This window comes from Lithobates pipiens, unplaced genomic scaffold (genome assembly GCF_037356315.1).
Source record: "Lithobates pipiens isolate NorthernLeopardFrog02 unplaced genomic scaffold, aLitPip1_a1.2 Scaffold_8, whole genome shotgun sequence".
In the NCBI taxonomy this organism is placed as follows: Eukaryota; Metazoa; Chordata; class Amphibia; order Anura; family Ranidae; genus Lithobates; species Lithobates pipiens.
In genome coordinates, this window is record NW_027507903.1 from 286,348,908 (window position 1) to 286,361,008 (window position 12,101).

The 12,101-nt window shown below is 41.7% G+C and overlaps 1 protein-coding gene and 1 long non-coding RNA gene across 2 annotated transcripts; one reads left to right on the forward strand and one right to left on the reverse strand.

Annotated features, from left to right (window-relative positions):
* Nucleotides 1-1,073: 1,073 nt before the first annotated feature.
* Nucleotides 1,074-1,890, forward strand: LOC143962834 (uncharacterized). Its single transcript, XR_013270807.1, has 2 exons — nt 1,074-1,387; nt 1,525-1,890. It is a non-coding gene; the product is annotated as an uncharacterized LOC143962834 (long non-coding RNA).
* Nucleotides 1,891-5,558: 3,668 nt separating this feature from the next.
* Nucleotides 5,559-8,699, reverse strand: LOC143962833 (uncharacterized). The gene is made up of 2 exons (XM_077472306.1): nt 8,558-8,699; nt 5,559-7,533 (listed from the first exon to the last, which is right to left on the reverse strand). Exons 1-2 carry the CDS (start codon nt 8,567-8,569, stop codon nt 5,590-5,592), a joined length of 1,956 nt encoding a protein of 651 aa, XP_077328432.1. The 5' UTR covers nt 8,570-8,699; the 3' UTR covers nt 5,559-5,589.
* Between the last annotated feature and the right edge of the window lie 3,402 nt (nt 8,700-12,101).

Genomic DNA, 12,101 nt, shown 5'->3' on the forward strand with positions numbered 1-12,101 from the left:
CCTTTAAGTCCATACCAGGTGACGGGTCCAGCGACGCTTCCTTAACTGGCCCCGGCTACCTGGAGCCACGCTCAAAATGAGCGGACTTTTCTCCGGGCGGGAAAAGTCAGTTCATTTCAAAAGTACGGCGGCCTGGTGCACACAGGGCCGTACTGTCCGCCAAAATGCGAGCGCGGACTTTTGGGTAAAAAAAAGTCGGCCGGAGCCTACACACGGGCGGATTGTCCGCCGGACTTTTCCACCGAATTGTTTGATCGTGTGTACGAGGCATTACTACATTATTCTTCCAGGAGAATGATGCACCAGACTGTAACCCAGGCTCCCTATGGGAAGCCCACAAGGCAGTCCTGAGGGGACTCTTAATCAGCCATGGAGCAAGAATAAAAAGAGAACGATCAGCACAGCTTTCAAAACTCTTGGCTTCTTTATCGACTACAGAGGCATGACACAAGCATGCACCCTCCCAGGCCCTAGAGTTAGAGCTTGGGACAATCCGTAAACACACCACAGACCTACTGCATTTCAAGGCCAAAGCGGCCATACAACATTGCCGCCAACTCGTGTATGAGTCTGTGGACAAATGTGGGAAAACGTTGGCTAGAGCTGTCAGGGAACTAAAACAAGTTGCCTATATCCCTCATATTACCAGCCCGAATGGCCAGAAGGCTACCCTCCCACAACAGATTTCAAATGTATTTGGCGACTTTTATGCTGTTATATAATTTACCGCGAGGTCAACCCGCTCAATCAGATGTTGACGACTATGTAGCAGGCTCCCAAATGCCAACCCTCCCTACAGATGTTAGAGATGAGCTAGAGACACCCATAACCTTAAAAATGGGGGGAGGGGGGAGAAGGGAAGAAAGTGGGACTTTAGATGAAGCACACAGCAAGTAAACAAGTTGGTCAAGCGACTAGAAAGTTATATTTATTCATATTTCATAATCGCTTGGCTTGGACACACTGGGGAGATGGACTGGCGCTAATCGCCGGACGGCTGAGCCGCCCAGGTGAAAGTATTCCTCTCGTCGGTATTGTCTCGGTCAGCGTGGTGCTGGGGGCAGGACAAAGTCGGTGCACCTGCTCTACGTGACGGATCATGTTCACTTTTTCATGGCCCATTTTTTGGCTATAGGTACACTTAAATGTTAATTTTTTTTTTCTCACCACTTTGACACACATTATTAATATATTTTTATTTTACATTTTTCTCGCTTAGGCTCCCCTTTGGGATTTTCATTCACACTTCACTTCACACATGCAAATTTTCACTTTGGAGGTGCCTGTGGTGGGTATCGCCCATGCTGGCCTTTGTGGTGACCGGGAGTTGTGCTCTGCGATGTTGTGGCGATCTCCGATGCTATTCTGCTGGTGTGTGGGTGCAGACGTGAGTTGGATGCATAGCCCTCATTAACTATAAAATTATACTTTTTTTCCTCTTATATTTCTTACTCAATCTCTGTTATTTTATTTTTTATTATTTTTTGTTCATTTTTTTTAATTCATTTTTTTATTTTATTTTAGATTTACTCCATGATTTTGCTCCTGATGAGCGGTTGTCGTGCCGCGAAACGCGTCAAGATTTTATCATTTTTTATTTCTACTTTAATCATGGAACAATAAGACATCATTTGATTTTATTTGTATTCAATATAATTTATTATGAAATTATGAAAGTGTACTATATGCATTAATTATCATTGCTGCTTTTTTCAAATGTTAAGGTCTGTCGGATTGGGATACATTTTCTATACATTGTATGCTTATCCAAGATCCACCTTATAGAGGTTTGATGCCCAAAATGTTTTTTTAGAGGCTTGATGCCCAAAATGTTTTATGGTGGATTATGGATTATGAAATATGAATAAATATAACTTTCTAGTCGCTTGACCAACTTGTTTACTTGCTGTGTGCTTCATCTAAAGTCCCACTTTCTTCCCTTCTCCCCCCTCCCCCCATTTTTAATATTTTGATAGGGATGGAGGCGGGCACGTCTTTGATGCTCGCTTCATTTAAAGTCCCAAAATTGTATTCTGCTTACACCCATAAACTTAGAAGAGCTGCAGACGACCATCAGTTCCATGAAATTAGGGAAAGCCCTGGGCCCAGATGGATATACCATTCATTACTACAAAATCTTCCTTCCCATTATAGGCCCACGAATGGTAGCGTTCTTTAATTCAATTGGGACAGAAGCAATCCTTCCCAGAGACATGTTAAAAGCCCACATTTCCTTGATCCCCCAAAGAGGATAAGGATCCCACCCTGTGCGGAAGCTATAGACCCATATCTCTGTTCAACACAGACTTAAAATTGTACACCAAGATCCTGTCTTCCAGGCTGGCAAATCATCTCCAGTCTTTAATCCATCTAGACAGGTGGGTTTCATACCCACCAGGGAGGCTTGAGACAATACCATTAAAGTTTTAAACCTCCTCCATGTTGCCAGCACTGAGGGCTCTCCCTGCGTATTTCTGAGCACCGACGCTGAGAAAGTGTTTGACAGGGTGAACTGGAAGTTCATGCTTGCAGTGCTCCGTCATATAGACCTGGGAGACAGGATGCTCAATTGGATCAACAGTATCTATTCTAACCCCACGGCGCAGGTGAAAGCAATGGCCTCCTCTCAGCTCCTTTCCCTATCATGAATGGAACAAGGCAGGGGTGCCCGTTGTCCCCCCTCCTATTTGCGCTCTCACTAGAGCCTTTTCTATGCAAAATACGCCTGAACCCTGATATTCAGGGCCTCTCCCTAGGTGGCATTCATTGTAAAATCTCGGCTTATGCCGACGACCTGCTGTTTTCTTTGACCAATCCTAGGATCTCCCTCCCAAATCTTCTTAAAGAATTTGATGCCTATGGTGCGCTATCAAATCTAAATATAAATTTTTCAAAATCAGCAGCCATGGGAATAGCCATCGCCCCTTCAGTAATGCGTTCAATGCAAGCCCACTTTCGTTTCAGGTGAACAGCTGTAGCACTAAAATACTTAGGAACCATATTCCAGTAGATATGAGCTCAACTTCCCCCGTATCTTGACCAAGGCCCACACCCTATTAGAAAACTGGAATAGAGGGCTGCACTCGTGGTTCGGCAGATGTAACCTCCTGAAAATGTGTATCTTACCCAAAATCCTCTATCTCCTCCAAGCCCTTCCCATTCATATACCACACTCTATCTTTAAGCAGGTCCATGCCCTTTTTTCACGCTTTATCTGGGCCAACAAAAAAACACACTTAAATAGGGTACAGATGTCATTGCCAAACAGCAGGGAGGCTTGGGAGTACCAGACATTAAACAATACTTTCAGGCCACACACATAGGACGCTTGCTAGACTGGAGACGAAATAGAGGGACTAAACTATGGGTGCAGATTGAGCAAGCTCAGACAAACATCCCATTAAAGGGAGCGTTATGGTGCTTCGCCTCTCTCCCCTCAAGACTGAAAACACATCCACTCATGGGTACCACACTACGTCACAGTAGACAGACGGCTGTGCAGTCGTCCCTCACTTCGCACAACTCTCCGCTCTACCCAATTCTGGGACATTCTGATCTTACACCAGGCCTTCAGTCCTCTGAGTTTGGTGGGTTGCGGTGCGCAGGGTTGGACCATGTCGCTAAGTTTGTAATAGCGGGACGTTGGCTCACCTTACCAGAACTGACTGAGGGGGTAGGCACCTACCGACTACCCTTCTGGAAAGTGGTGCAGTTACACCACTTCCTTCACTCGATCTCAGACACGCAGGACTTTGCCCGTCCACTAACCACTTTTGAAGAGTATTGCACAGGTACTGAGCCACTGGCAAGAATCCTGTCCAAAATGTACTCGCTGATTAACTCGCCACCCACACAACCTTATCTACTCGGTCTGGCTGGATGGGAGGGCGAGCTTGGTTGCAAATTTTTGGAAACCCAAAACAGAAAATCGTAAGCTGTGCGGTCAAAACGTCAATTTGCACAAAAACACAGGAGACTAACTATAAAATCTGGACGAGGTGGTACCTCACGCCTTCCAGGTTGCACAAATGCTTCCCCAACACTTCGGACCGCTGTTGGCAGTGCGAGCAGGAGGAGGGCACAATGCTTCACATCTTTTGGTCCTGCTCTGAACTCTAGAATTTTTGGAGAACAGTTAGGAACTTTACCCAAAGATTTACGGATTATTTAATACCAGATAACGCAGCCTTCTTCCTCTTACACCTGTCAAAAATACAGATCAAAAAATACAAGAAATCACTGATTCGCCATCTTTTGAATGCAGCGAAGGCATGTATACTGCTTCAGTGGAAACAGCAGAGCCCGCCGACAGTGGCAGATTGGATCCGTAAGGTGGAGGAATGCAGTAAGCTAGAAGACTTGGTACTTACTGCATAACATAAACACGAGAAATACTTGTCTACCTGGGCTATCTGGAACCTCTTTATTTACTCAGATGAGGGAATTAACCTCCGAGGGCCATAAATGGCCAATAACCAGCTATAATTTCATGGCACAGGAGGCAAATTCTGGCGCCACCTCTCACCTCGGCTAACGAACCCCCCCACCTCTGCTTTTCTCTTTTCTAACTTTGCCCCCTCTGTTTCTTTTCCCATCTTAACACCTATATTTTCAATGGACTCTGTAATGTTATCTGTAACCTAAATATGTAGAAACTGTTTTAAGTACACATGTTGCATCTTCAGATTGGTTGTAATGCTGGGAACTCTCCCTTGCATCAAAAAAGAATTCGGTATATTGGATTGTACAATATTTTTTATTGTATTCTATTCTTCTCTCGTAGTTTCATAGTTATTAAAGTTGAATAAAGACACCAATTAAGCCAATTAAATTAAAGCCAATTAACCTACCTGCATGTCTTTGGTTTGTGGGAGGAAACCGGAGTACCCGGAGGAAACCCACGCAGGCACAGGGAGAACATGCAAACTCCAGGCAGGTAGTGTCGTGGTTGGGATTTGAACCAGCGACCCTTCTTACTGCTAGATGACAGTGCTAACCACTACACCACTGTGCCGCCCAGAGCCCTGCTCTGCTCCATATAGCCTCTTCTCTCATGCGATCTTCATCCTTCTCTGTTCCATTTTTTCCCTTCTCTTCGTTCTTCTCGCTTCTCCTCTTCTTTTCTCCATTTAGCCTCCTCCCCCATTCCCCAGGTATGAAGGAGAGAGACCTTCCTTTCTCCCTCTCTTTCTATCTTTTTCCCCCTTACTTTCCCCCCACTCTTTCCCTCTCCTCCAACTATTACCCCCCTCATTCTCTTCACATTACTCATCTCTTTTTTCATCTCTTTTTTCTTCAGCCCCCTTCTTCTCGGCTCTTCTTCCCTTCTCCTTTGTTCTTCTCGCTTCTCCTCTTCTTTTCTCCATTTAGCCCCCTCTCTCTTAGGTAAGGGGGGAGATAGAAAGAGAGGGTGGAAAGGGGGTCTCTCACGCCTATGAGCATGTCCCCCTCTCTCACTCCTCTCCTCCCCCATGCCCCAGGTAAGAAGGAGAGAGACCTTCCTTTCTCCCTCTCTTTCTATCTTTTTCCCTCTTACTTTCCCCCCACTCTCCCTCTCCTTCAACTATCAACCCCCTCATTCTCTTCACATTAATCATCTCTTTTTTTCATCAGCCCCCTTCTTCTAGCCTCTTCTCTCATGCGATCTTCTTTCTGCTGCATCCACTGTTCTCTTAATTTTTTATCCCTTCTTTTTGCCTCTTCCTCTTTCAATTTGTCCTCCCTTTTCTGTACCTCTCTTTCCCATCTTTTCAGTTTTTCTCTCCTCTCCTCTGCTCTTTTACATTTATCCTCCTCTCTCTTGCGATCTTCTTCCAGCTGCTTCTCCTGTGCTGCTTTTCTGTTTTCCCATTTTCTCACCTGCTCAGCTCTGAATTTGTCCATCCTTCTCTGTTCCTCTTTTTCCTGTCTCTTTCGTTCTTCTCGCTTCTCCTCATCTTTTCTCCATTTAGCCTCCTCTCTCTTGCGGTCTTCTTCCAGCTGCTTCTTCTCTTTTGCTTTTCTGTCTTCCCATATTTGTGTCTGCTTATCTCTGAGTTCGTCCAAGATTTTCTTTTCCTCTTCTTCCCTTCTCTTCTGTTCTTCTCTCTTTTCCTCTGCTTTTCTCCATTTAGCCTCCTCTCTCTTGCGATCTTCTTCCAGCCTGTTCTCCTCTTCTGTTTTTCTGTTTTCCCATCTTTGCGTCTGCTTATCTCTGAGTCTGTCCATTGTTATCTGTTCCCTTTCTTTCTCTTTCTTCCTTCCTTCTCTCTTCTCCTCTGCTTTTCTGCATTTAGACTCCTCTTTCTTGCGATATTCTTCCAGCAGCTTCACCTCTTCTTCTTTTGTGTTTTCCCATTTTCTTGCCTCCCCATTTATGATTCTGTCCAGCCTTCTCTGATCTTCTTCTTCCCTTGTCTTCTGTTTTTCTCTATTGTCCTCTGCTTTTTTCCATTCAGCTTCTTCCCTCTTGTAATTTTCTTGCAGCCTCTCCTGCTCTAGTCTTTGCATCTTCTCTTCTCTTTTTCTGTTTTCCCATATTTCCGCCTCCTCAGATTTTAATTTTTCCTCCCTTCTCTGTTTCTCCTCTTCCTTTCTCTTCTGTTTTTCTCTTGTCTTCCTCAAATTGGCTTCCTCCCTCTCAAAATCTTCTTCCAGCTGCTTCTTCTCATCTCTTTTTTTCTTGTCCCATTTGCGCTGCTCCTCATCTCTGAATTTTTCCTTCCTTCTCAGTTCCTCTTTATCCTTTCTCGTCTGTTCTTTTCTCCTCTCCTCTGCTTTTTTCCATTGAGCTTCCTCCCTCTTGCGATCATCATCCAGATGCTTCCTTTCTTCTCTTTTTTTCTGTTCCCATTTGCGCTGCTCCTCATCTCTGATTTTTGCCATCCTTCTTTGTTCCTCTTCTTCCTTTCTCTTCTGTTCTTTTCTTATCTCTTCTGCTTTTCTCCAAGTAGCTTCTTCGTACATGCGATCCCCTTCAAGCTGCTTCTTTTCTGCTCCTATTCTGTTTTTCCATTTTTTCGCCTCCTCATTAATGAGTTTTTCCTCCTTTCCCTGTTCCTCCTTATCCTTTCTCTTCTGTTCATCGATCTTCTCTTCTGCTTTTATCCAATTGGCTTCCTCCCCCTTGCGAACTGCTTCCAGCAGCTTCTTCTCTTCTCTTTTTTTGTTTTCCCATTTTCTCTTCTCCTCCTCTCTGCATTTTTCCTCCCTTTGCTGTTCCTCTTTTTCCTCTCTCTTTTGTTTTTCTCTCTCCTCCTCTGCTTTTCTCCAATTGGCTTCATCCCTCTTGCGAACTGCTTCCAGCAGCTTCTTTTCTTCTATTTTTTTGATTTCCCATTTTCTCTCCTCCTCCTCTCTGAATTGTTCCTTCCTTCTCTGTTCCTCCTTTTCCTTTCTCTTCTGCTCTTTAGCCCTCGCCTCTGCTTTTCTCTGTTTCTCTTTAGCCTCCTCTCTCTTGCGTTCTTCTTCCAACCACTTCTCCTTTACACTCCTTACTTTATCCCATTTGCTCGCCTCATCAACTCTCCTATAGTTGATGGTGTTCATTTTTCCCTATGAATGAAAAGAAGAAGATCAGCCTAAATTCATATTTAAAAGTTGCGTAACATTGGCATTCATTTGGATTTTGTTTTGTATGGTTTATTATATGATTGTGAAGTTTCTGAAAAAAATGTTCATATTTGATCTGCATTACATGAGGTGAATGTAAACTCATATTCTATGTCTGACTATGTTTGGCATCGTTCCTCGCTGTATACAGTTTTCTTAAAGTGTATGCTGAGCCACAACCTTTTGTTATAATTTTAGATAGTATAGGGAAGAGTTAAAACCCCTATGGAGTTTTTCTTTTTTTCCTGTGATCAGGAGATTTCTCATCACTTCTTGTCCTAGAGATGCAACGGGAAATTTGAGAAAATCTCTCTAAAATGAATGTAATTTCTATCTTAATTGTCACAGGATTGGGTGTCCCCATTTTAAGACTTTACCTCCCCAATTGCTCAGAATTTTTTAAATTACCACTCCTAAGCGGCAATACAGATAACAATAACAACTCAACACAGTGTCTAAATTCTCACCACTCTATACAAAAATTATAAACGTCTTCACATAGAATTTTAAAGGACAATTAAAGTCAAGAACAAACATTTAATATGTTGAAGTTAGATAGTCCTTAGATGTGATGGCTGCTTTAGTTTTCATTTTTCATGATTTTCAGCAAGTACAGAAAGTACCCGCTGACCTGTCAAAAAATGCTGTGAATAGACAGCATTATCAAATTAATTTTTTTTCTGTAAACTGCTAATTTTCCCATCTCCCATGTAATTGGAATAAACAAAGGCAGACATGTTTGTAGTCCTGCCTGGGTGGCAGCAATGAGTTCTTACATAGATACAGTGGAGGAGTGAGTATAGTCACCCAGGGACAGGAAATGCGTTCTTCACAGGAAGTGAAAATGTAGCGAAAAAGTCTGACCATATTAGGTCAATAATGTCAAGAGCCTTTGTTCTCCTTTGTGTATGTGCAGTTGTGAGTGTGAAGTCATATAAGAATAGTGAAAAAATATATAGATACTTACTGAATAGCTCATCTTGAAATTTGTCTCTGAAAACTCCAAATAAAATCGGATGCTCTTTAAGACAATGAATACGTTTCCCAAACGTTTACCAAACGCCTGCTAAACCTCAAATTTCTCAAATCTCAAAAAGTTGTCGGCCACTAAATCTGTAAAGATAGAAAAAGACAATATTTAGTAATAAATTCTTGTAACCAGACATCACACAAAGTCATTGACCATAACTACAACTAATGTTAAACATTAAACAACTACTGAACAAGAGCCACAGGCAAAGGTAGTAACGTCTTGATTTTAACTGATTTTTAATCCCTTTTCCTTTAAAGAGCCGCTGACCACCTATGATGATGGGATCATTTGTTTAAAAGTTGGGAGGTGTGGGGGGGTATAGAGTGCCAGTAAACACCAATGATTGTGGGATCGATGTATTAAGGCCCCTTTCACACTGACACGTTTTTTCAGGCGCTACAGCGCTAAAAATAGCGCCTGTATAGCGGCTGAAAAAAGCGTCTCCTTTCACTCCAGTATGAAAGCCGGAGGGCTTTCACACTGGAGCGGTGCGCTAGCAGGACGGTAAAAAAAGTCCTGATAGCAGCATCTTTGGAGCGGTGTATTCACCGCTCCTACCCATCGAATTCAATGGGGCAGCGCAGCTATACCGCTGGCAAAGCGCCACTGCAGCGTGCTTTGCGGGCAATTTTAACCCTTTTTCGGCCGCTAGCGGGAGTTAAAACCGCTATAACGGCGGTAAAGCGTAAGTAAAAATACCACCGTTTTACCGCCGACGCCCGCACCGCCCCAGTGTGGAAGGGGCCTTAAGGTAAAGAAATGAGAGATAAAGGTAGCAAACCCAAACTCTCACTCTTTTTTTCTTCTTTTATATAATATAGTTATAATATATATATATATATATATATATATATATATATATATATATATATAATGTAATGTAATATAATTCCCAATAATATGCTAGATAGAACCAGTGATGTCACTGCAGGGCTGAGGGAAAAGTCTTTTACTGCCCTTCCCCCACGGCGGAATAACCCTTTCACTTCCTTAGTGCAGGCTTTTCTACATTGGCTATGGCTGCTTTCTAAAGAAAACATACTCTAGGACTATTCCCAGCTTTGGATATCATGTACCGGCTTGCAGGTGATTTAAACTAAAAGATCAGGTGGAATCTAAAAATAGTTCAAATCACAGACTTGGCTGCTCCGCCCCCTTTTCTCCAATTAACTAATGTAATATAATGCAGTAATTGATCTAATATAATCATATCATTTGTGAAATGTTATGAATTACTGTGATAATGCAATGATGTTATTCATTAATATAATTAATGTAATTAGTGTAATGTAATTGAAAGAAAAATTGCCATATTGCAATAAATAATATTGTATGGAGGCTTTTCTACATAGACTATGGCTGTTTTGTAAGGAGAACATACCATAGAATTATGCCCAGCTTTGGTTTTCATGTACCGGCACCCTGCCCCCCTTTATACAAACACACACATATTCTACAATTTGTGCAGAGCAAAGCATGACCTACCTCCTCACACTCCCAGCAACAACTGACTCTGACAACAACTGGCCTCTCTTATATCTACTGCCGTTGCTATAGCAACTGCCAACTGCCACTCCTATACCAACTGCCAGAATCTTGGCATGTGTCCAAGACAATACCATATATGGGCATAGGAGTAAAGTGCCCAAGCCATGAGACCTGTGCAGTGCAATGGGGATATTAATGTAATGATAGAAATAATATAAATTGATGTCATTAATATAAACCATAACCAATGCTGGGAAGAGGGAAGGTCAAAGGGCACCACGTCCTAAATATATAGAATTTTTGTTTAGTATGGAAGCAGGACTTTCATGGTGCCAAGGGTAAATCAATGTTAGAAATTAATATTAAAAAAATTCAGGCAATTTAAACTAACATTTCAGTTAGGATTTAAAAATAATGCTGGCAGGTGATTTCATGTCCCTGTATATACAAAATATAACTGAATATTAGATACATTAATGGCTATCTGTCCATCCATATCTCATGTTAAAAATGAACTGCAAGACAAACTAGCATTTATTTTTAAATTCTTACAGTGGGGAAAAAAAAACTGACAGGCTGACCTGAGTCCAGGGAAAATGTAAAATCGTAGTCACATGACCAGAAATAAGGAGACTTAACCCTATCACTGCCAGAGCATTTTTTGAAAATATTTTTTTTTTTTATTGTTTACATGTTTAAAAAACTATTTTAGGCTTGAAGATGACATAAACCCCCCCAAATGTTATATATATTCTGAAAGCAGAGACTCTAGAGCAGCCTTTCTCAACCTTTTCAACACAAAGGAACACTGGTGGTCACTGGGAAGAATTACCTCCTTACAGATAGCTAAAAAGGATCAATGGGATAGGGAAATCTGTTTACATCTGCCGTTTCATAGAGGTGAATGGAGGGTTTGATTTAATTGGACAGAAAGGGGCCTTTCACACTAATGCAGTGCAGTGCACCTGTGTCTTTCCTGCGGATTAGCTACACTTTACCATAGACTTCTATTATATCCTGCAGGTGTGGTGCACTTTCTGAAAGCTCACCAAACCCGCAGGTAATAACAGAAGTCTATGCCTCAGTGCAGGTAACCTGAAGGTGCACTGCACCTGCGGATCAGTTTGAAAGAAGCGCAGTAACCACTACACAGATATGCCCATGTATACACTGCAATTTTAGTAATAAACTGACCTTTATTAACCACTTCAATACAGGGCATTTATACACCTTCCTTACCAGACCAATTTTTAGCTTTCAGCGCTCTCACATTTTGAATGCCAATAACTCAGTCATGCAACACTGTACCCAAACAAAATTGTTATCATTTTTTTCATACAAATAGAGCTTTCTTTTGGTGGTATTTAATCACCACTGGGTTTTTTATTTTTTGCGACATAAGTGAAAAAAGAGCGAAAATTTTGAAAAAAAAACATTTTTTTGTTTCTATGATAAAATTTTGCAAATAAGTAATTTTTGTTCATAAATTTGGGCCAAAATGTATACGGCTACATCTCTTTGGAAAAATAAACCAAATTAGAGGATATTATTTAGTCTCTTTGAAAGTTATAAAGTCTACAAGCTATGGTGAAAATCATTGAAAATTGATCACATCTGATCACACCTGATGTACTGAAGGCCTATCTCATTTCTTGAAGTTCTGAAATGTCAATAAAGTACAAAAACCCCCCCAAAATTTTTGGGAAAAGTAGATAGTCCAAGGTATTTAGTAAGAGGCATGGTGAGTTTTTTGAAGTTGTAATTTTTTCCCGCAATTCTTGGGAAAAAGAAGAATGTTTTTGTTTTTTTTGTTTTTACAAAATTGTCATAATAACAAGTTATTTCTCATACACAGCATATGCATACTTCCAATTACACCCCAAAATACATTCTGCAACTCTTCCCGAGTTTGGCAATACTACATGTGTGGGACTTTTACACAGGCTGGCCACACAGAGAGATCCAACATGCAGGGAACACCGTAAGCGGT